The following is a 24692-nucleotide window of genomic DNA, read 5'->3' as shown; positions in this document are numbered from 1 at the left end:
TTGGACACGTATGCTTACACTGGGTGGTGTGATGTGAAATCAAAAAGAATGAATATTCAGTTGCGGCTTCTGAAGTCACTTTGGCTTGGAAAGGTAACGTGGTGTACATAGATAATGAAATGTTGCTTTAGGTTAGCTGCTACTCAGTCAGTTACCGACATTAGGGACATTGATAAGTTTTGTGATCTTCACAGCGATATTACTGAGTGTAATTAGAAGTTGATGCTTGATTCGTTAGATTGTCATCTGGACCAGAGTAAGTTGTGTTCGAGTATGAGGAGGTAGACTGCTGCCCAGTCCCAGTACCTTTATCAGTATATTCAGCTGTTGAAATCCTGCTCTCTCCGCCATCGCCAGTATTAGAGTGGACCGTGGATGAGACCGGAATTGTTGAGGAATACTTAGCAGTGGTGTCCTCAGACGAACCTGATTTTGCCTCTGTGCTGACGTTGTAATAAAAGTTACCGGAAGTTGCATCAGGTGCATGCGTATGTGTCCCGTCCCATCCGTTTTTGCTGACAATTTTAGTAAAACCCAAAGTCGTTTGAGAAGCAGTAGAGTCATCATATTTAACGGTAGCGGTGAAGTCTTGATTGAGGTCTGATGTGACATGGTCAGTTACACCAGATACCGTCGTCAAGTTAGTATGAACTTCGGATCGGAAGATTGACTGGAATGGAATGACAGTTGAGTCATTTTCTCCGCCTTCAACTCCGCTTGGAGAGCTGGAATTCTCCTCGAAGTTTGCTTTGCCGTCATCCGTCGAGTGCCGATGATTCTGGTCTACACTGGTTGTGAGAACATTTACATTGGATTCGGTTGGCAGTTTTGTGGACACGCCATCTGATGCGCTGTTTGTAGTAAATTCTTGGAAAAAAACAAGAAAGTGAGTGTGGGTAAGTTAGCTATTGTCACTGTTGTGGTTACCACATTGAAAAACCTTGCTAAATGGAATTGTTTAGCATGATTCTGTCATTGCTCGTAGAAAGTTGTATTTGTTGCTGTGGACATTATGCTTTTTCCTAGTTGATGCGCGCGCGTCAGTATAAAAGGCGACCTCAGTTAAGTGTCGCCGTCAATACATGTCCAAGAACTTGAATCCCACTCACGATATACATCGTGCAAGCGTGTTCCCATCGCGTACCCATCTCAGGTTTAAGGCTTGTTTAGTTGTCTGTAATCGACGTCCGCTTACAAAACACCGGCAACACGATTTTCTCTAATTTAACATGACCGGAGGTAGATTCGGAAAGTGGTCTACAAAGTACAGTGGTTATGGCATACAGTAGGAGGAAATCGTTAGTTTGCTTTGAACAGCCAATCATGAAAGGAAATTCACTTCGTCCACTCAGCCGCGCACCGATCATTTTCTACCAATTAGGGACAAAACGCTCGCAAGCAAGTTGTAAAGCCACTGAATCTACAACAAATAAGGCGTTCAACCTACCAGTATTTCAATATATATGTATATATGTACATATGTATATATATATATATATATATCTGGCGATGTGTCGGAATATTTGTCCAAAGGACATACGTGAAAGAAATAAGAAACAAGCTGTTAAAAGAATACATGGGTACAAGGGAAACGACGCAATCGATTTTCCTTATTCTCGTGAACAAGGAGAAGAAATGACACGAGGTTAATTGGAGCCGTCTTTGGACCAATGATCTTGATCGGAAGAGGCGCTCGGTCAATAAATCATAGTCAAACGAACCTGTTTCTGTCTCTGTGCTCGCGTTGTCATTAACGTTACCGGTAGTTGCATCAGTTGTATGCGTATGTATGTCGCGCCATCCGGTTTCACTGACATTCTCAGTAAAGCCCAAAGTCGTTTGAGAAGCAGTAGAGTCATCATATTTAACGGTAGCGGTGAAGTCTTGATTGAGGTCTGATGTGACATGGTCAGTTACACCAGACCAGATACCGAAGTTAGTATGAACTTCGGAAGATTGAATGGACTGGAATGGAATGACAGTTGAGTCATTTTCTCCGCCTTCAACTCCGCTCCGCTTGCTGGAATTCTCCTCGAAGTTTGCCGTGGAAGCATCCGTCGAGTGCCGATGATTCTGGTCTACACTGGTTGTGAGAACATTTACATTGGATTCGGTTGGCAGTTTTGTGGACACGCCATCTGATGCGCTGTTTGTAGTAAATTCTTGGAAAAAAACAAGAAAGTGAGTGTGGGTAAGTTAGCTATTGTCACTGTTGTGGTTTACCACGTTGAAAAATGGTAAATGGAATTGTTTAGCATGATTCTGTCATTGCTCGTAGAAAGTTGTATTTGTTGCTGTGGACATTATGCTTTTTCCTAGTTGATGCGCGCGCGTCAGTATAAAAGGCGACCTCAGTTAAGTGTCGCCGTCAATACATGTCCAAGAACTTGAATCCCACTCACGATATACATCGTGCAAGCGTGTTCCCATCGCGTACCCATCTCAGGTTTAAGGCTTGTTTAGTTGTCTGTAATCGACGTCCGCTTACAAAACACCGGCAACACGATTTTCTCTAATTTAACATGACCGGAGGTAGATTCGGAAAGTGGTCTACAAAGTACAGTGGTTATGGCATACAGTAGGAGGAAATCGTTAGTTTGCTTTGAACAGCCAATCATGAAAGGAAATTCACTTCGTCCACTCAGCCGCGCACCGATCATTTTCTACCAATTAGGGACAAAACGCTCGCAAGCAAGTTGTAAAGCCACTGAATCTACAACAAATAAGGCGTTCAACCTACCAGTATTTCAATATATATGTATATATGTACATATGTATATATATATATATATATATCTGGCGATGTGTCGGAATATTTGTCCAAAGGACATACGTGAAAGAAATAAGAAACAAGCTGTTAAAAGAATACATGGGTACAAGGGAAACGACGCAATCGATTTTCCTTATTCTCGTGAACAAGGAGAAGAAATGACACGAGGTTAATTGGAGCCGTCTTTGGACCAATGATCTTGATCGGAAGAGGCGCTCGGTCAATAAATCATAGTCAAACGAACCTGTTTCTGTCTCTGTGCTCGCGTTGTCATTAACGTTACCGGTAGTTGCATCAGTTGTATGCGTATGTATGTCGCGCCATCCGGTTTCACTGACATTCTCAGTAAAGCCCAAAGTCGTTTGAGAAGCAGTAGAGTCATCATATTTAACGGTAGCGGTGAAGTCTTGATTGAGGTCTGATGTGACATGGTCAGTTACACCAGATACCGTCGTCAAGTTAGTATGAACTTCGGAAGATTGAATGGACTGGAATGGAATGACAGTTGAGTCATTTTCTCCGCCTTCAACTCCGCTTGGAGAGCTGGAATTCTCCTCGAAGTTTGCCGTGGAAGCATCCGTCGAGTGCCGATGATTCTGGTCTACACTGGTTGTGAGAACATTTACATTGGATTCGGTTGGCAGTTTTGTGGACACGCCATCTGATGCGCTGTTTGTAGTAAATTCTTGGAAAAAAACAAGAAAGTGAGTGTGGGTAAGTTAGCTATTGTCACTGTTGTGGTTACCACGTTGAATAAATGGTAAATGGAATTGTTTAGCATGATTCTGTCATTGCTCGTAGAAAGTTGTATTTGTTGCTGTGGACATTATGCTTTTTCCTAGTTGATGCGCGCGCGTCAGTATAAAAGGCGACCTCAGTTAAGTGTCGCCGTCAATACATGTCCAAGAACTTGAATCCCACTCACGATATACATCGTGCAAGCGTGTTCCCATCGCGTACCCATCTCAGGTTTAAGGCTTGTTTAGTTGTCTGTAATCGACGTCCGCTTACAAAACACCGGCAACACGATTTTCTCTAATTTAACATGACCGGAGGTAGATTCGGAAAGTGGTCTACAAAGTACAGTGGTTATGGCATACAGTAGGAGGAAATCGTTAGTTTGCTTTGAACAGCCAATCATGAAAGGAAATTCACTTCGTCCACTCAGCCGCGCACCGATCATTTTCTACCAATTAGGGACAAAACGCTCGCAAGCAAGTTGTAAAGCCACTGAATCTACAACAAATAAGGCGTTCAACCTACCAGTATTTCAATATATATGTATATATGTACATATGTATATATATATATATATATATCTGGCGATGTGTCGGAATATTTGTCCAAAGGACATACGTGAAAGAAATAAGAAACAAGCTGTTAAAAGAATACATGGGTACAAGGGAAACGACGCAATCGATTTTCCTTATTCTCGTGAACAAGGAGAAGAAATGACACGAGGTTAATTGGAGCCGTCTTTGGACCAATGATCTTGATCGGAAGAGGCGCTCGGTCAATAAATCATAGTCAAACGAACCTGTTTCTGTCTCTGTGCTCGCGTTGTCATTAACGTTACCGGTAGTTGCATCAGTTGTATGCGTATGTATGTCGCGCCATCCGGTTTCACTGACATTCTCAGTAAAGCCCAAAGTCGTTTGAGAAGCAGTAGAGTCATCATATTTAACGGTAGCGGTGAAGTCTTGATTGAGGTCTGATGTGACATGGTCAGTTACACCAGATACCGTCGTCAAGTTAGTATGAACTTCGGAAGATTGAATGGACTGGAATGGAATGACAGTTGAGTCATTTTCTCCGCCTTCAACTCCGCTTGGAGAGCTGGAATTCTCCTCGAAGTTTGCCGTGGAAGCATCCGTCGAGTGCCGATGATTCTGGTCTACACTGGTTGTGAGAACATTTACATTGGATTCGGTTGGCAGTTTTGTGGACACGCCATCTGATGCGCTGTTTGTAGTAAATTCTTGGAAAAAAACAAGAAAGTGAGTGTGGGTAAGTTAGCTATTGTCACTGTTGTGGTTACCACGTTGAATAAATGGTAAATGGAATTGTTTAGCATGATTCTGTCATTGCTCGTAGAAAGTTGTATTTGTTGCTGTGGACATTATGCTTTTTCCTAGTTGATGCTCTTTTTCTCATATGATGTGTGCGCGTCAGTGGAAGACGCAATCCCCCATTCGGTGTCGCCATCAGAAAGACGCTCAACATTATAAATGGATGCCGCTAAACGGCGCAATCGAGTTTTCTTATTTTGGTGGACAAAGAGTAGAAATGTCACATTAATCATTTGGAGCGGGACTTGCAGCCATTATCTTGATCGGAAGAGGTATTCGGCCGATAAATTATAGTACAGAATCAACCGGCGGACATAGGCGACACCAGACGGTAAAAAGACTAAAATAGAGCACGGTGGCCTTATAATCATTATCAGAATGTAAGGCCACAACCCAATTCAAGTTAGAAAAGCAGTCAAATAAAGAAAAGAAGCTACTAAGTAGTAGTCACTGCGTTACCAGTGGAATCAAATCAACGCAGACCCCAACGCATAGATCACAAACCGACCAACAAGTTCACAAATTTGCTTTTTTCCCTTTGTTAAAAGATAACTGATAATCTTCACGTGCCATATTAACGCACGCGGAAAAGCAGAACGTACGCACTCAACCACAGTTTGATGGTATCTCCTCGTACGGTGACAAAAACATCTGGAAATCAATAGCCAAGCTTGTTGAACAGACCAGAAGCCAGGTGTTTGGCTATCTATTCTCGCTACAGACCAACCTGGATAAGTTTGGCAGAAGGAGCTTCCAAAGCCGAAAACATTCACTTTTATGAGACATTCGTTGAGCGATCACAGTGTTTTCCTTAATGGGACTAAATTAAGACAGAAACGTGTGATCAGAGATTAAAAGCCTCTACCGGATAAGGCCTTGCCACTTCAGTGAAACTCAAGTGGTTTGCGCTGAAAATCAGATCAGTAAATTCCTTGAATGATCACACAGAGTTGTTTGTGAAGCCGGTTTATTCAAACCAAACCTACGGTACGTTTTGATTCTAAGCTCGTGAATACATTGTCCAGGCACGTGACATTTTACTTTACACATGAACCTCATTATCGTTGATAGCTATCTTTGCAGCATTCCACTGAATTGGTTTATACTTCAACGTATGACGTAAGAAGAGAATGAGCTAATACCGTATGATTGCAGTACAAGAAACAAGCTACAGTCAACTATTGATCGGATTATTGATTCCACTTCCACCGTCGTTGTGATCGCACTCACACCAAGAGAAACGCAGTCGACCGCAGCAGGAAAGCTTCAACCGTGAGTGAAGTTGAGAACAAGAAGAATTTGAGTGTTTTGATTGACACAAGGTATTTTCGCGACTTCGTTTTATTTCAACTAAAGCTGAATCTTCAACTTGGTTTAAAATGATTGCACATTTGTTCTTTACCAGATTGTTTCCCGATTACGCCATCGCTCCTGAATTGAGGCACCTAGTCGGATGTAGCCGCTTTATCCATGTTCAAAAGAGGGAACTGGGAGCTGACTGTATGCCCACCTGGCAAAACCGTAAATTTAGGAAGCAAGTGAATGACCTTGACTGACTGGGAATTGTAGGCGTCGTAGATGAGCTGTAGGTGTCGTCAAAGGCAGCTAGACCCGCTAGTCCAAAAACGAACAAAGGTTCAAATGAACAAAGGTTTGCAAGTGCCTTGACAAAGTTAATTGTACTCCGTAAGCGGAACACAATTGACATAGAGTGCTTTCCATAAGGTTCACTTTAGAAAATATAATAGAAAGGAAGACCTCACGGTCAGCAGAAATATGAAAACTGTTAGGTAAACCTTTTCTTGAAGGGAAAAAGCAGGCAAGTTCGCTGCAAACTCCCTTACAGCCAAAAACCGGTTTCCATCCCCTTGGAACTCATCAGGTAGGCATAGTCCCAGAGTTTTCCCAACCTTAAGTTCTACTTGGTCTCAAATTGAATGTTGCGAGTTAGTTGACCGTCCAGTTAAAGCTAAATTCGCTTGTAGGTGAGCATAATTTGCGAACTAGTTCAATCTCTTTGCTGTGGTTCACTAATCGTGAACAGAAACTAACTAATGGGATTACGCTTACTTATTCCACTCTGTTACAATTATCCCTCTTTCCAGATTGCCACATAATCATGAATAGGGATTGAGATTGTTAAATGCTTTCAAATGCTGTAGAAACTGAACGGGGAGTCAGAGACATTGAACTCAAAATCGACGTAAACAATAATGATAAAGACACGAACTCACCGGAATGAGGTAAGGTCGACGCTTTTGAAGCCCCGATGGAAGCCACAAATAGAATGAACAACAATCGCATCCTGGGTGTAAGAAAATTAACGTGAAAAGTGGTTGGTCAGTTAGGAAGGTCCAAAGCAATCAATTTTAGACTTTTCAGAATGAACAATCATACTTTCAAAACCAGTTGACAGCACTGTGTATCAAGAGCGGCCTTGAATCAGACAACGAAAAGGAATGAAGCAACAACCTCCTTGTTCTGGGTGTTGAATGCCATTCCTGGATGTTTGATAAAGGGTATAGACGGACTCGTAAACGGCTTCAAAGTTTTCCACACACGTCTAAACCTGTTTTAACTACCGAAGGAACTTGAAACTTTGCGAAAAATTTCAGACGGTATCCTATATCTCTGTAGGAAGTGCCATTCGGCTCACTACTGCACCGTTGGTTTTATTTGCCAAATGATGGCCAAAGTCTCATTCGATTATTCGTCATTTAATCCTTTGAAAGATTAATGTATGTAATACTACTGATACAAATCTAGTCAAAGTTTTGACGCATCTCTGGTTTGTCATTGCGCCTCCGAGGAGTTTCTATGAGGTTGATTCAAGAGGATAGATCAAGCTGTTGTTCCGAACCACGGTGATGGACCTGTTTCATCCACCTTTGATGAAAGGTGAAATTAAAGAAGGTTGATTTAGGCTGAGTTAGAATATCGACGCAAGGTCTTGTGTGTTTCTGTCCTCACTCAACGCTCAAATTCGGTTGTGACATCAGAGCAAAAACGAAAATTCCGGAAAGCTTCTTTCTGAAATAAAATAGACAGAAGCCGTTCAGAATACCAACTGATCAAGTCAATAGCCGTAACATCTAATTGAGGTGGTAAAATTGCACTAATGGCTAAATTAGATAGATTGTAGGGGGCAAGCTGAGCCAGAGGACATCGAAGCGTCTAGTACAAACTTTCTTGTATAACTGTGCCACCTTTCGCAGGTTTAAATAACCCGCTGTTGGAGGGATTGCTCAGGGGATTCAGCCTCAAAGGATGTGAATGACCTCTCTATATCCAGCCTTTCTTTGGGGAGTTTACTCTCTGCATATAAACCCGATACAGCCGTCAAACTGCCAGCCGACAGAAAATATAAAAATAAATGGAGTTATACTATTTGATAACGCCTCAAAGCATTGGTTTGTTGCCCGTACTGGAGAGGATGACACATTCCAGTTGTCCCATTCTAAATGTGGGGCTTACACACAATTTGGCCACGGCGAATTTGTGGTGGGTAACCTCCACTTCTTCACGAAATAAAATAAGCAGCGGAATAAACATCTAGCTCTAAACTGCCCTTCCTCAGGCAACGTGCTTAGACTGCCTTACGATTAAGCCCAAAAAGGGTGCGCCCCGCACGGTACAACTGCAGCCATGGTGGCCTTGTTAACCTTGTCAAGCTAGCGAAATCGTACACGTTTTCACTCACCTTAGCCGCCAAGACAGGATCACGCACTACAAAGGGCTGTGTGTAGTTACCAAAAATCAAAGCAGAATGTAGAAGACGAATATAATTGGTGAGATCAAAGGTTTTGAGACATGCTGTAGAGGTTTGCAAGTGTTCATGACTAATTCTTTCGGTGCGTGCTCCCACAGTCTGCATAGCGGACGTCCACGATCGACTGATTCAAAGGCACTTGGAATGTCCATTAAACGTATTTGAAAGCTCACGCACACGTGCTTTTGTTCACATGCAAAGTCTCTTTTTTTTTATGAATCCGAGTTTCTGGAGATGCTCATTCATGACGGTTCTAAGTAGGGTGAAACAATTTTTTACAGTGCTTCTCTCGTTTTCATTTTAGATGGGCTTCTTTGGAAGCATGAAAACCCTTTTGAATTTTAATCAACCTCCTCACGCCACCTTCAGTTTATCAGTAGTCCAGAGAAAGGACAATTTTACGCGACGAGTGTAAGCTCCAACTGAGAAGTCGTCACTCGAGAAGTCAGCCAACATGTGTCCACGTGATATGGTTCCCGTGATTGAAGGATGAGTGTTGCTATGTACTGTCTAAGTCAGAGATAACCAAACAGCCGGCCAGCCACTGGTTGGAGGGTCGTGGGTTTGAAACTTTCCGATTTTCGTGAGATGCGCACTGTTGGTGATTCCAAACAAGGATGAAACAGCTGTACTCTCGGGTGAAAGCATTGCTCACCGGGTGGATAAGTACTGTATTCCATATGTTCCAATGCTAGCACACTGTCGGGGACAATCACATACCAGCTTGTTTCCCGTTATCCTAAATGACTGTGGGTGTTTGCATGCCACTTTGAAACGAACACTTTCAACCTCTGAATACCTGGTTGGTACAACATGAAAATTACTCCGGAACTACAGGACAATTATTTCAAATCCGTTTATTACACCTGTGCTTTATCACTAGGTGAGTGCACATTCTGGCTTATTCTTTCTCTGCCTTTCATCAATCTAAAGGTACCTTTAATCCGAAGAAATGGAATCAAATGATCATTTAATAATGCATCAGTATAACTGAGCAGTCCATAACTTAACAGTCTTTACAAGAATGGCTTAGTTGAGGATCATTACAGTGTAACTAAGCAACCAGAGATAAACAAATCAAATCCTACTTTGAACACCTATTTTCATAAGCCGACAAAGAAAGTTCAGATGCAATAACCAGACTCGCCTGCACTATTCGTTCCGTTCTTTATACCGTAGAAGTGAGGTTCAGTGTATTTCAGAGTCTTGCTATTTATACGAATGTTTTCACTGCAAATCTTGCTGAGTAAACAGAACGGCATACCTGCATACACACTGAGTTCACATTCTCAGGCGTCTTCAAAGCTAAAATGCTGACTTCGGCACAAATGTTGACAACAAGCTGTGTAAGATACACCAAAGTAAGCGCGAACGCATCGTGTGCATGCGGATTTCATCTGTGCCGTTACGTGATTTCAGTGTGATTTGATATCAATAAATGCCTCGAAGTTTTGGGTAACAAGTTCGACGAGTGTTCTCAGCTTGGCCGCAGTGATCCTTAAGACCGGAAAAATACCGGCTTATTGCAGTATCTCGAATTGATCCAGCACCTATTCGCAACCGAAGAAAATACTGTTCACAATGGACATGTTTAAGTGACGTCGACGTGTGAGACGGCTCCTTCATGGCCAAGCTGAAAACGGAGGTCAACCAAGTTTCAGAATAAAAATAAAGCTGTTTTTACATACTATAGATGGAGTTCTTGCATGTACTTATCTGTTGGAGTGATCTAGAAGCCTGACCCCCACCAATGAGGAAGAATTACGCTGAAGAGCTTGGAATCACTGCATGAGGGTGCTTTTTCTGTTGGGGTTCATCGGCAGTGCGTCCCTCACTAGTCTTTCGGGTAGCTGCTCATTCTCCGAAAGTCTTTGTCAAAACGAACTTCTTTTTTGGATTGCCTTAGTGGTTTAGTTGTTTTATCTCGTGAGCAAGCCCGCAAGTTCGGTGATAAATACGGACCACTTGATTAGTCTACAACATTCAGGTGCTGCTGAATGAAGCTTCTCTATGAAGGCACACCGTAAAGACATTTCAGGATGGTTAGATTCGTAAAGTGCTGTCAACGGCTTGCTACTATTGCATTTGTCGCGATAGATCCTGGCTACCTCACTCCCGTAAAGTCCCTAGGGTGCTGTTTCACAGGGCATATTTCATGCATACCCAAGTGCCATGACGTCTCTGCGACATGATGTGCCTCTCCTAAACAAGCAACTGTGCCTTGTAATTGCAGCGGTCTGTTTGGCTTTCTCATCCTAGCAATCACATTTCCCAGATATGTCCTCTGTGTTTGCCCAATTCTGATCGTGTCGCCTATAATTTGTTCACTGGATGCAACGTTTACAGTTATTAATTGAAGGTTAACCAAGATAGTTGAAACGCTAAACCTCTGGCTTTACACCCCATTTCGACTCAGACAAGCAGGTTAATTTGACCGAAACCAATCTGACCGAAACTTTGGTTTCATCGATGGACCAAATTACTTCCTCAACGACCCTTCATTTCTGAAGGAAGATAACATCTCTCGACTGAAAAATGGAGGGGCTTGGAAAAATGTTCAGCAAAAATACAGCGGTGTAGGTAAAGATTCGCCGTTCTCGATAAGTTACAGACAAAAAACCGTCAACCTAATGCCTATATTCAAAACGTCAGTCAGTGGCGAACACTAAAGCCCAACATTTCAGAAAGCTCCCCCAAATCACTGAGCAGTGAGTCCTATAATAATAATTCTCAGGAACAAATTTCTACCAATCATCAGCCACTGACCTACCGGCGAATCAGACCTTTGTGATATCCTAAAAACCTCCTCTTTTCTGAATTCTATTTGGGCGCAGTTATGAGTTTTGAGCGTGTATACGAACGTGCTCTGGCGTATTCGGCTTTCCTTTGAATTTCCAAAGCGCAGGCTACGGTCGAAAATACACAACACAACTGCTGGTCACTTCGAAAAATTTTTTTCATTTTTTTCTTAATGAGAAGCATGAGTCAAAACCAAGTTTACATACTGACGAGTGCATAAGTTGAATCTGTTGCACAAGATTGACAGAGATTCGGGGACTGCGCCTAGCTATTAAACTCAAAGAAGGACGAAACCGGTCATGGGATGTCGAAAGATTTTCAGCAACTTTATGAGGAATGGATTAGGTCTATGCGTTGTATTGTGATTTATCGAATATCGCACAAACTGAAGTTTGAAGCGGATTGGCGCAGCACACATAACTGGAGAACACAATGAATGAGAAATTCAACTGGCTTAATGGTAGCTGCAATGAAAGCCAACTTGCTGTGCAGATGAGTGTATTGGTCGAATAAACGTAGTTGTTTTAAAAGGTGATCTTTCTGCGGCACCCTGGCTTTCCATTGAAAATCTCATCATGTAAGTGGAACCAGTCTCTGCTGAAGTGTCAAGAAACACCATGGAGTTGTTTCATCCTGATGTAAAGCCATCAACTGTGGACGTATGACGAAAGTTCAGGGTGTCTCCAGCCCCCAACCTTCCGGCTCGTAAATCCAACACAGCTGTAAATCGCCGTTACTCACTTTTAACTATTAGTATTTCAGGTACCAATATACGTCCAAACGTTGAACGATTTGTTGATAACCATGCAGATGAATATCTCAACTTCTTTCCTTTTGTGACCGCCGGAAATCCTCCAAGCCACCAGTCATTCCCATGAATATAAGTTTGTCTTCTGGTGGATAAGAGTTTGTGGGTGAGGACTCAGTTCGAGAATTCTCAGTGCTCTGTGAGTAGTGACCACTAATGAGAACTAAAAGAATGCTATTCCGCTATTAAGTTGAACCCATATGAAACTGAACTAACAGTTTGTTTTCTCACGCGAACGAACAAAAGAGAAACGAAAATGCTGACATATTTCAGGTTGTCACTTTGTCGAACAAGGCGGTTCTTAACAGGTCGCATAAACGGCACTCTAAATGTCTCACGATCTAAAACGTGTCTAACCTGATAGCCACAATGCGTGCAAGGGCAAGTGATTTCAGTGCCTTTGCACGCAAGTGTTAGCCGAGAATAGATTGATTCAGTGAAAAACACGGATGGGAAATTTCCTATGAAGCGAAAATTTGGGTTTGGATTGTTGTGATCGGCGTTGGAACATCTGAACGCGGAAACGTCCCCAGAAATGAAGAACACAACTGCATTCAAAGAACAGCTAGTTCAGTTGAAATAAATTTAAGTATCCCACAGACCAATTGATACATTGGGAAATTTCCTGAAGAAAAAAATTAGGATTGTTCAAATTGCATACTGAAATAATTAGTATCCAAGACGTTTGCCTTGTACAGGGATTACTGAAAGTAACACAACCATTTGTTGAATCTAACTTGACCTTATGATAATTCCCTCATTCATTTGTTTACTCCGCCTATGCACTTTTGATCTCCAGTTGTTTGGCTTACCTGTGCCCGCCACTCACCTTGCCGAAGAGGGTGTCCTTTCCGACACTGGTTTATTGACATGCGTCTGTGTGTGAATGTGCGCTGTTGACCTGCTTACCCATATGCGCTCATGTCCCGTTTGCTGAGCCTGTCTTGACTTGTTTTCTCATGAGTTCCGCGTAATCTCATGTCCAATAAGGCTTTCAAATAAATCGCAGAATTGCTTCTCTGAATGGTCATAGACGTGGATATGATACAAATCATATCGAGGCTACCTAAAACGGTCGACTTCTGATACATATGAATCTCAACATGCTGGATGCCATTTGGAGGAGACGATTTGTGCCTATATCCCCCGAAAGCGAAAGAAATGTAGACAAAGAACGTAGTCTCTCCAACGATGAAATAGTGTTTCATGCTTATTCAACACGGTTGGTAGGTCAGTAGATCTTTCGTAATCCTTCCAAACCGTTTTCCAGGTCACGAACAAAGCAAAGTGGAAATGTGCAACCCCTGGAGAACTAGCTACTTCGGAGGCGAAACTTCCAAGCGAGACCGAAGAATGATAAATTCAGACATTACTGGATGGACAATTAGGGCTCGTTCATGCTGCCGATGATGAAGTCCAAATAGTTGGTTTTCTGGTATCGACCCAACATTCGGAGAATGTGTAAAATATGTCTTTTTTTGATGAGCGAATATGATAGGTTCAAGTAAAACATGGTGTTGACGGAAACTTGGGGAATGCGTCTACCTGCTGAATCCCGTGGAGGGCGAAACCAGTCTTGTGCTGTCAATTGTGCGGATATGCACTGATGCTGAATTATAATAAGAGCGGATCGCTAGTTAGAATAATAGGATAACCGGTGGTACAACTCATCGTTGATTCATATACCATTTGATTCATTTTTCGTTGTTTTTGGTTGTCCTAAATTTGCGGTTTGCAGAGCGAGACCTTGTGGCTTCAAAACTGGTGGTGATAATTCCGCGTACCCAGATAATCTTTATTTATGGACACGGTTTTTTCAGGTGAAACGGAGGACCTGGTGATCAGGAACATGGGACTGATTTCGCAATCGAACTGGACAGATTGGTCTAGTAACCCGTGATCCTTCAACGCACAACTCGGAGACCGACGACAGCCACAAAATTTGGCATAGTAAAGTAGAGGAAATTTTTCGGCACTGGTAGTTCGCAATTTTCGTGTGTTTACAAGAGTTATTGCATATTAAGGCAGATACCCGTTGGTTTGGGTGTGTATAGCTTTGAGATGCCAATATACCTGACCAGTTTAGTGCAGAGCTTTGTAAGGTTCTCAGTATTGTGGACGAGAACCACCTCGACCTCTGAAGGAAACAACAGACCGTCTTTCTTTCTTCGACCTTATTTATCAATGTGGTACGGTTCCCAAAATCTTGCCTTGCGAAGGCTGTGATTGGAACGAATGCTTTCTGGATGAATGATATCTTGGTATATGTGGCGCACGTATTCATTCGATAAATTTCAGGTTCCTCCCCAGTGCATGCGGTTCGCTACTGCCGAAGTCCTTAAATTGCACATGCATGTATCGGCCGGCGTACCAAATCTGTATGCGTTTTTCATTGTTTTTGGTTTTCTCAAATCAGCGGTTTGCGGAGCGAGACCCGGTTTATAATGTTGATATAGCATGGTTGCTGTTTTTCTCTCCGAAGATATGCTTAAAGTCTACTGAGTGCAAAAATATGCGTGAAAAACCACTCAAGAATAGATGAAGCAAACTGTAATTTGGTGGAAAAAGTTCCCATGTGGCTTCAAAAGAGGTGGCGAACATTCCGCGTACCTGAATAATCGTCATTCGATGATTCGATTTTTTCAGGTGAAATGAAAAACACGGTGATGTGCAAAATTAACCTTGTTTCGCGTTCGAACACGACAGGTCCGATAAGTATTCCAAGATCCTTCGACGCACAAAGGATCGATCAGATATTCGGAGACCGACGACAGCTGAAAAATCGGGGTATCAAATTAAATGAAATTTTCGGCAATTGTAGCTCGGGGCTTTGGTGGATCTTTTCGAGAATTATTGTATAAAAAGGCAGATACCGGTGAGTTCAGGTGTGTACAGCTTTGAAATGCCATCGCATTTGAGGCTGAGATTATTTTGGTGCGAAGATTGATAGGGTTCTCAATGTTTTGCGAAAGAATCAACTCGGCCTTCACTCTTTGACGTTATTTCTCAATGTCGAAGATTGGTAGGGTTCTCAATGTTGTGGGAAAGAATCAACTCGGCCTCAGAGAGACATGCTTCAACACAAACCGTCCTTCACTCTTTGACGTTATTTCTCAATGTGGTACGCTTCACAAATTCTTGAGTTACGAGGGCTTTGATTGGAACGATTGTTTTTCGATAGATGATATTTTGGCATATGCGGTACACGTCTTCACCCAATGGTTGTTTTCTCGATTGTAACGAGTTGCTACTGCCTAGGTCGTTAAATTGCACAGACATAAAGTAACCAGCGTGCCATCTTTTCCGAATGTTTGTGGAAAAATATTTCAAGCCATTCATCTTCGTATCAGAGCCATTCTCGGTTCATCGTTTTTTGTGATTTTAAGTCCCAATTCCACTTGGAACACAAATTCTGGAAATTTGAACAAAACCTATCATGTATTGTATGTTTGGACGCTAGATGACATCCAGTTTAGCAAATATACACTCATCTGCAAACTAATTTGGTTCTTTCGAGAGACTCACCTGGAACCCAGCTGAATATCTCGTTTTTATGATGTTCTCAGGCAACTGAATGTGCTGCACCAGGCCGCCTCATGTTTCAGTCGCTACGATATTTGAAATATCGCGATACATTAAGACATCGGTTGATTTGGAGAAAGCGTTTATGAGTGAAAATTCCTGCGAAGATATCATATACGGCGAGATAAAATAAATGATCTCAGGTAAGTGAACTAATTAGTCACAAAATTTGTCTGAAGTTAAATAAGTTTACTGATCAGGAGTCAAACTAAAAAAAAATATTTTGCTCAAGAAGAATTTTTGGGATCCATGTCGGCTTTTTCTATTAGGATTAGGATTCCAACTACTACCTTCAGTGAAAGTAGTAGAAAGCGTTTATGGTTGAAAATTCCGGCGAAGGTATCTTTCACAACGAGTGAAAATTAATAAGCTCAGGCAAATGAATTAATTAGTCGCAAAATTTGTTTGAAGTTAAATAAGTTTATAAATAATTTGGTTATGAGAATTCTTTGGGATCCACGGCAACCATTTCTATCGGATGCAGTGATTAGTTTTCCAACCACTACTTTGAGTGTAGGTTCATTACTCTCCTGTAAAGACAAAAAGTTCTCTCCAGAGCGATCGGATTTAGTTTGTTTTGTTCAGTCATGTGTAACCATAACCTTTGCTAAGTTTTTACGCTGCTCATTCCGCTCGGGTCTTTTGGGGGCTTTTCCCGAAAGTTATTACGTAATTCAGTAGAAATGTGAAGCTACCTCCTGAAGACCAGATAGGCTGCACGAGGTGAGCATTTTTGATAGAAGCCAATGAGGGTTCCGCGTGGCGGAATGCATGAAAGCCCCACAATCTTATTTTTACCAAAGCGTGCTTATTTTCCAAAATCTTGTCTTTGCTGGTAAACATCAGACCACCTTTTGTAAAAACGCAGAACAATCTTAAAGACTTCATCATGGGACGCATTCTTTAGCGTGATGACTTCAAGTCCGAAGCGATTTCGTGCCATTTAAGCAACAGAGGTCAGAATTCAGTTATGCTTTCCTCCATATACGGGCGATTCGCCAACCAATCGCCGCGCGTGCATCATGAATTTTTTCCCGGTGACGACACACTACTTTTGCTAATCAGCAAATTTAACCAAGATATATCGTCTACTGTGCGGGAGTCAGGTTCTGAACACGTAGAATTTAAAGGTCGATCCTCGGTTACTGCACGCGGGTTACTTCATGGAACCATTCGGATGACACGGCATCGAAAACGGTATGGGCGCATTAGGATTTCATGACTCCAATAATCTGCGGAATTGCCGTTCCGGAAATGAAGATGCGAACGAAAACTTTTTGTTTCGTTACTAATTGGGAGAAAACTACTTGGAGTATTGTCCTTTAGGAAATCAGTTGATTTTGTGCATCAATATGTGTAGACTGATATGTCAGATAGATAGATAAAACTGTATGAATGGGAGCCACGGATGCCACTTAACCTAACACACAAGTTAGAATCTCGAGTTGGAAGCGGAAATTATGACTTGGGTAAAAAACGGAGATTTGGTACAATTGTATGGAGAGACGAGTCCACTCAAATGCCACTAAGTTTTTTTCAGAAACATGCACAACTTTGACGATTTTTTGAATCATTTGTTTCAACTCAAATATAGCATTCAGTAGTACGTAACTAACAATCGGTAATTTTCATTACTTTTACTTATAGTTTGGATATCGTTGAAGGAAATCAAGCTCACATTCCAAAACAGGTGTTAAATCACGTATCTGATGGAATCATAAGGTAGCACCGGTGATTGTTTTGATCAGATCCGCACGTTCGAATTCCTGCGTTTAATTATGAGATTATGACTTTTTCTTTGGTTCAAATCTAACAACCGTTCAGAAGCTATCTCTTAGGCCACCAGAAATAAGCACAAAGACTGAAGCAGTGCCAGATTGTCCAGGCAGACAGAAGCATTAGATTTTTATAGATTGGGTTTCGACCCTAACATCCCAGCCAGCAAGTCCTCACTTTAACCACTAAGCCATCGTAAACACATACTGATTCTAAACGACCGTCTCTGCTGAATCCTTCCAAGGTCAACTCCAGCCTGGACATCAAGGTTTGAGTTGATTTGTACCCTGCGGAATTCCAAGACCTGTGAACCGACCAGAAAACGTACTGGCCCACACTAATCTTTCCGCAACTAGCTGGATGGAAATGACTTCGTTTGGCCCCACCACATGCCAAAATCCTTCTGAAAGATTGTAAAACGTAAGACGAAGAGAGCTTGTACAGTTCAACCACGTACTCACTTATTAAATTCTTTGGCAACGAAGGCACAAGGAAGCCTCTGTGCCGTTCATTATGCGCAAGAATATTTGATGCTATTGTCAAGAAGGACCTGTATCGAACCACCATTTTGATCAAGCGCATGAGCCAAAGAGAAAACTTTTAATCCAGTTGGTGTCCAAGTAGGAATATATCATCTGAGGTTCAGGGAACCGCAATGCACCCATAGGCGAAACAGATAAAGGGCCAACTTCAGACCTTGAGCAGTCGCTCCATGCTGCCTAAGTCACTGTTACTAAATCAAAGGCACACTTTCGAATCTTTAATGATTTAAATGTGCGGATACGAAACGAATGTCGGCCGATGACGGCTTTCGCACATTCTTAAGTTCTCCTAAAAGGGTGCTTTGAGAATAACAAGCTCGAAGTACATTTGGCGAAATACACTGATCTGCAAATCAATTTGGTTTTGCGACAGACTCATTTGGAACTCAGCCGAATTTCTCGTTCGTGATAATTCCAGAAGTACATTTGGTTCATCCACTAAAATCCCCTGGTTATGCCATGGATATTACTGTGTCCGAGAATGGAAGGCCAAGAATTCAATAAATCAGAATCCTAAATCGAAAGTACTGCGCCGTGTAATTGTTTCACTATTTTGAGTTGAATTTGAGACAAATTTAAACTCCACGAGAATGGAAGATGAAGATTGCTTATTAGTCGTCAGTCAGGTTGTGAACAACAAATTCAAATATGAATCTGTTTGATAAACGCACTCATTTGCATATCGGCTGGGTTTTAATAACTCTGTTGAACCTTTCGCATGTGATAATCTCCAAGTGAATGAGCACCAATAAGGGAAATACCAGGCGTGGGCTAGTAGGGGTTTTTCTTTGTGAAAACGATACCGTTTGATTTGAATTCCCAAAGGAAGAAAAAGGGTAGTGTAAAAAGAAGAAAAACAGAACATAACGCCTCTAAACAAAACATAAAGAATGGATTTTCCCCGTAAAACTTGAATAAATGTCTGGTATGGATAATTAAGAGACGTCTGGACCACGTCTTCAGCTCATTTGGAGATTGTTTAAAAACGGCCACATAGGGTAGTCCGACAAACGACTGATCTTTTATGACAACTGAATTCACAATTCTATGGGGTTAGCGGTGAGAAACTGGAGTCCCAATCGGATCTACAGACAAAACGAATCCATGTCGTCAACCCATAGTTGCAGAAAAGAGCCGCTACTTCTGTGGTTCTAACCTTGTCCGATATGAACAAAAAGCAGTTACCATCAACGAAATCAAGAGAGCGGTGTTTTGACCCAGTTTGAAGACAACTGTCCGTCCGAAAATCGCCCACGCCCCGGGATAGTGCACGCCAGTTTGATGGTTGCATATGATTACAGTCAGCGTCGACCGGTCTGGTTTCAATGTTCAAACACGATATGGTTCTGCAGAGTGAAACAAGCGATAAACCGCATAAGATCGTTTTGTGTGACTGGTTGCGAAATCCGACCAGCCACGAATCATTTTCTTAATATTGTTGGGGCCCAAGCTTGGTCAGGTAGCATAATGAGTTTGCTGTTCATTCCAATCTATCAAGGTCGGTCGAATGAACAAAATAAATGGCAGTATACGTTTACGCTTGGAATATCAGGGCAATGAATATTTAACGCTTGCAAGCGCGGTTTAAGGTTCTTGCTAGTATTCCGCTTAGAGTCATTTTCTCAAAGTGGAACTTGCGCGTGGTCCAAGAGTGTTCTACATCGGATGCGCTCAAGAATCTTCAACAGATCTGAGAGCAATGTGCTTGTTCGACTGAAACCACAATATAACTTTTAGACACCAGTGCTTTTTCCTAACGCCCGCTTTGTGCTGACGAATGTCTACTCAATTACTGCCAGCGGATCTAAAAATTCTCGCCATTTTTTTGAATTCAGGTGTCTCAGAATTCTCAGTTCCAAAATACTGGGTATTCAGACATGCATTGTCATAAACAGAACTAGAAGTTAGTGGAGAATACCAGGCTCGATTACCATGCAGAGAACCTGTCCGCTGGAAGGATTTTCCAAACTCTGGTCCCGGCTTGGGTATATCCGTGGTGCCAAAACTAACTCGGAGTCTGATTCTCAAAGGAGATCATTGGTGATAAGAACAGTTAGCAAACAAAGTGCAGGGTGCAGCAGCTTTCACGTATGACTCGAGTCGGATAGTTCTGGACGTCGAGAGGAGGCGCGTCACGGCTTGATTCATGGATTTTATTTAAATACTGCTTACATTTCACGCAATCGTTCCGCAGCAGCTATTAGTTTTCGGTTTTACTCAAAGCTTGTGTCGTCAAAGACTGATGACTAATGTAGCGTGATCAAATATATTTGTGCATAGATTTTATAGTATTAGTGTTTTGGACTACAGTCCCCTAATACCTTCTTATCACCGTGAACCCCGATTTAAATAACCGCTTGATCGCCTGGTACACTTGGCCAAACCAAAAAATCAATGAACGTGCGAGCCATCCGCCCTATTGATCTCTGCCACGTACAAGCGGTCAAGATTGGTACTAAGAATACAACTCATCTGTCAAGGGCGAGTGAAAAACAACCAATGAAATCTGTCTCAACGAAAAACGGCCATTCCTTTGGCAGTCCCATTACGTTCAGAGCTGGTTCTTTCACTAATTGTAAGCCGACGTGAAACCACTAAGCATAGGTACACACGATGCAGCTGAACCTGTCCAATTCTTTTGAGAATTCGTGCACTGTTGCGTGACAAAGATTCTCTTTGTGTGGCACGTTTCATCACCAGAAACGATAAGAGACATTTACTTCGGAGAATAATAGTTGGTAGATTTACTCCTAGATTAACTCCTTTTCCACACAATAGCCTGTTCAAGGCGAGAGACTCCGTGGCGTATTAAGGAGGAAATGAAGCAAACGGCTAAGAGAATTTGTTAGTGCAGACTGGTGCAGATGAACAGGAGGAGACCCCCTAAATTTGGAATGAGTCCATCAATTAACTTTAGGTGGGGATCCCTGTTAAAAATCGTTCAGAATTCTTATTGATTGTTATGGATAGATGTGTATTAAGACAGTTCGGTGAATGAGTAAGATCACGTGAATCTGGGTCGCTCTTTGTCTTCTGGAACTTCGGCGCAGATTCTTTTTACTGGCAACTGTACACCACCATTTTTAATTGGTGTAACGTTGAGTCTTCACCCGAACGCTAACATATTAAGGGTAATATCTACTTTTATTATACGCAGAGTAGTGATGTCCACTATCATGTGGAGAAACCATTCGCGATCAAACGTGAAAATCCTTTAATAAAATGTCGCGAGGTTTGAGGTTTTATTGACGGATTGGAGGAACTGCTCAAAAGTGGCACTATGGAGAGCTGGTGTTGCACGAAGCGACGAAATATGTCATTCACCGCAGAAAAGGTTGTGTGGCAATTTCGAATGATGCACCTTCACTCTGAGTGGACGGTTGTTTTGCGGAAATCCTGATATTCTCATCCATTTACGTGGCAGATGGAACCAGAAATAGACGAAAAGATGCTTTTTGATTTAGGTTTTTGGGAGAGTACGTAATAAACGCAATCGGACTTAAAGTGGATGTATAATAAAGCACTATGATGTGTAGGGATGTAAAGATGTATTACTTCACCCGTGCCAGTCTAGTGCGCTGTGTACTATCATTTTGACGTCCCGGGTTAAAACATTATATGAGTAACTTCAGCTCAGCTCCCCACCCGCCCTGTGATAACCTGAACATGTGTGGTTTTATTACAGTTGTATGCAAATTAATGTAGATAGAACCTATGATAAAATGGTCGTCGGGTGTTTGGAGGAATACAAGGCGGGGAGCTGAACTCCAGCCACCGACCGATGTTTTTGCATGGTACAAACGGCCGCATATTCTGACGACTTTTGAGGCAGTGGCAACCGTAGTAACCTGAGGGTTACAAGGCCGCATACATTGGATACTAGCGAGGAGAACTGGTTTGTACAGCTCAGGCTTGAAGCTTGCTGATCCGCTGCCGTTAGGTTACATCAAGTTCAGTGAAGTGTTTTCGCAAATATTTGTGAATGAAGTGCATTTGTTGTGCGTGGTGTGCAGGTTCATCAGCAGATTACAGTCGTCCTTTGGGAGCTACTTTAAGCAAACAAGGGCGGAATTTAGTGGCAGTGTTGAATTTTGGCAACTCTCTCGCTTTGATCGGGTGGTCGTTATTTCGTCCGCAATGCTAAGCATTTGGCTTCCTCGCGACAAGCTGCCCCACATGATACATGACTTCTCTTAAGAATCATAATGACGCATAGAGCAACCTATTGACTGACGATAAATCACCAGATTTACAAGCTTGTGCTGGTTTAGCACAAACCTGCGCCAACAGGACACTAGATATTCTGGCACAGTCCACCGGACGCTGCGTCGATTATTCCCGTACACTGTTGTGTCAGGCAGATTTTGCCTAAATTGTCTCACCCGACAAGCGTACAAAATACGCTCGAAAATTGCTTAACGTAACACAAAATTAAACACAGTTTCTTTCACTACTTTCACTAACAGGTGTTTCAAGCTGTATCCAACAGCACGTTTTGTCCATTGGTACATGAGTTTTACCGTCCAGCTGTTTCCTAAAACCATAACCGAAAAAATGTTTGGAGTGGTCTAATAACATTTCGTTTGGCAATATTTACAGTTTCAGGTATTTCAGTGGTATCAACCAGCCAAATCTTCTAATCTAAGGATCACACAAAGCCGAACTCTGGTTTTAGTCAAAATATTCTTGTGGACTTCGGTTTCTCTTTTTTGTACCGGCTTTGGGACCGGAAAGACGTATAAGATATTGTTTTTTAGTGGTTCCTCATTTTCTCTAAGGAAAGACCGGATGCTCCCATACCCCATTTCTGACTTAGAACATGACTCTAACGGAGACTCTAGCCGTTTGGGTGAGGTTCGCGTACAAAGCTGGTTTCATCCCGCTAGTGGTACATTGCTTGGACACGTTTTCCGCGTGTGCTTATTTTATTGGCAAACAGAGGAGCTCGTAGTGTGTGTAGCAACCACAGAGGGATCAGCTTGACTCCGGTCGTAACGAGAATATTGGCGTCACTTGTGCTTTGTCGCCCTTCGGTGGCTCGTGGGACACCGACTCAAGAGCAGCAAATGGGATTTCGGCATGATATGGGTTGTGTTGACCAAATGATCACACTTCGTCAGGTGCTAGAACAACGACCTCCGTACAATAGACCCACAATTCCAGCGTTCCTGGATTTCCGATGCGCTTTTGACTCCGCTGAACGGACTGTTCAGCTTGACACGCTGCCCACCAAGGAATGTTCCGGAAGTTCGTGACACCGACTTTCGGACGTATGAGCGAGCTCTCCGAAAGGTTGCGTACACAAAGTGGTGTCCGTCGTGGATGCCCACTCCCCACATTTCTGTTTAACTATGTCGTCTACAAAACACGGTTTTCAACTAGGCTGTGACGACAAGGTTTTCCTTGTCGATCTCCTATCTGCAGACAACATCGTTCTCAAGTTCGAAGATGCGCAGAAGGGGCAAGAGTTTTTGGATGAGCTGACTATAGTCACCACACCAGTGTCCTTTGGTAGGGACTTTGAACCCACAAAGTGTAAGGTCACGCTCCTGGACATGCAGTCATTGAACATGCTCGCACATTTTCCCATAGCTTCACTTTATTTTCGGTATTACCGGATTTCAAACGACAAGGATATCGTAAGTCCTCTGCGTTTTCCCGGACCCTATATGCCAACCGGGAACGTAGCAACCTACGGGTTTCAAGGCCGCATGCATTGGATACTAGTGGAAAGTCCATTTGGCTCTTGTCCGGTACTAAAACTGGTTTGCACGGCTCAGGCTTGTAGGTTGCTGAGCGGCTGCCGTTAGGTTACATCAAGTTCAAGGAAGTGCTTTCGCAAATATTCGTGAATGAGCTGTAGTTGTTGTGGCTTGTGTGCAGGTTCATCAGCAGAGGCCGATGGTCCGTTCAGAGCCACTTGAAGCATAGAAGAGTGAAATTTATTGGCAGTGTTGAATTTTGGCAAACACTTGGTTTGATTGCTTAAGCATATCAGACATTCCATGAACGGCTTCAGTATTGGATTTGACCCGTGTCTCCACACATGTAGAGACCATACCTCAATTAAAAGGATCGACTGACTTCACACGTTAAAGCTTCTACTAAATGTTCACCGTCGGTATATCCATGGAAACAGCGGGTTCCTTTCTAAAAGGCTACTTCGTGGGGAAAGCACAGTGTAGCGTTACAGCGAAGAATTCGGCAACTGACTGGAGGAAGCGTTACCATTTTGCTGAATGTTGTGCCAGCGCGTGCTATAATTTCATCATATTCGAAGTCACCTGATGGCTCTGAACATATCACGGGGCGTCTTTCTAGCTGGGACAGTGTTCAACGTGTAGAGAGGGTTCCCAGACTCTCTTGCTCCAAACCAAGACGCTTTGTCTATTGTTCGTGTGCCGAAGTGTCATTTAGCCGCCAGTAATCCGAGCCAAATAGTTTTGTTGATAACATTCCACCGCATTTCGCTCAAGAGTGAGTAATTACTGAGATTCTTCGAGAACCTGCAATATACGAATATCCTCTCGCTCCGGGCTCTGTATGAGCTAAAGCCAAATAACGCGAGAGAGGGAAA

At 42.5% G+C, this 24692-nt stretch overlaps 1 protein-coding gene across 1 annotated transcript; it reads right to left on the bottom strand.

Moving 5' to 3' along the window:
• Nucleotides 1-201: 201 nt before the first annotated feature.
• On the bottom strand, nt 202-4724 carry T265_13457 (hypothetical protein; the record flags this gene model as incomplete). The annotated part of the gene is made up of 4 exons (XM_009168959.1): nt 202-843; nt 1722-2138; nt 3015-3431; nt 4308-4724. Coding segments are annotated over 4 exons (1890 nt in total), but the record flags the coding sequence as incomplete, so codon positions are not given.
• Nucleotides 4725-24692: the final 19968 nt, after the last annotated feature.

This window comes from Opisthorchis viverrini, assembly GCF_000715545.1.
Source record: "Opisthorchis viverrini unplaced genomic scaffold opera_v5_68, whole genome shotgun sequence".
Classification (NCBI taxonomy): Eukaryota; Metazoa; Platyhelminthes; class Trematoda; order Opisthorchiida; family Opisthorchiidae; genus Opisthorchis; species Opisthorchis viverrini.
Note: the sequence above shows the minus strand (reverse complement) of the source record. Positions and strands in the feature narration are given on the sequence as shown.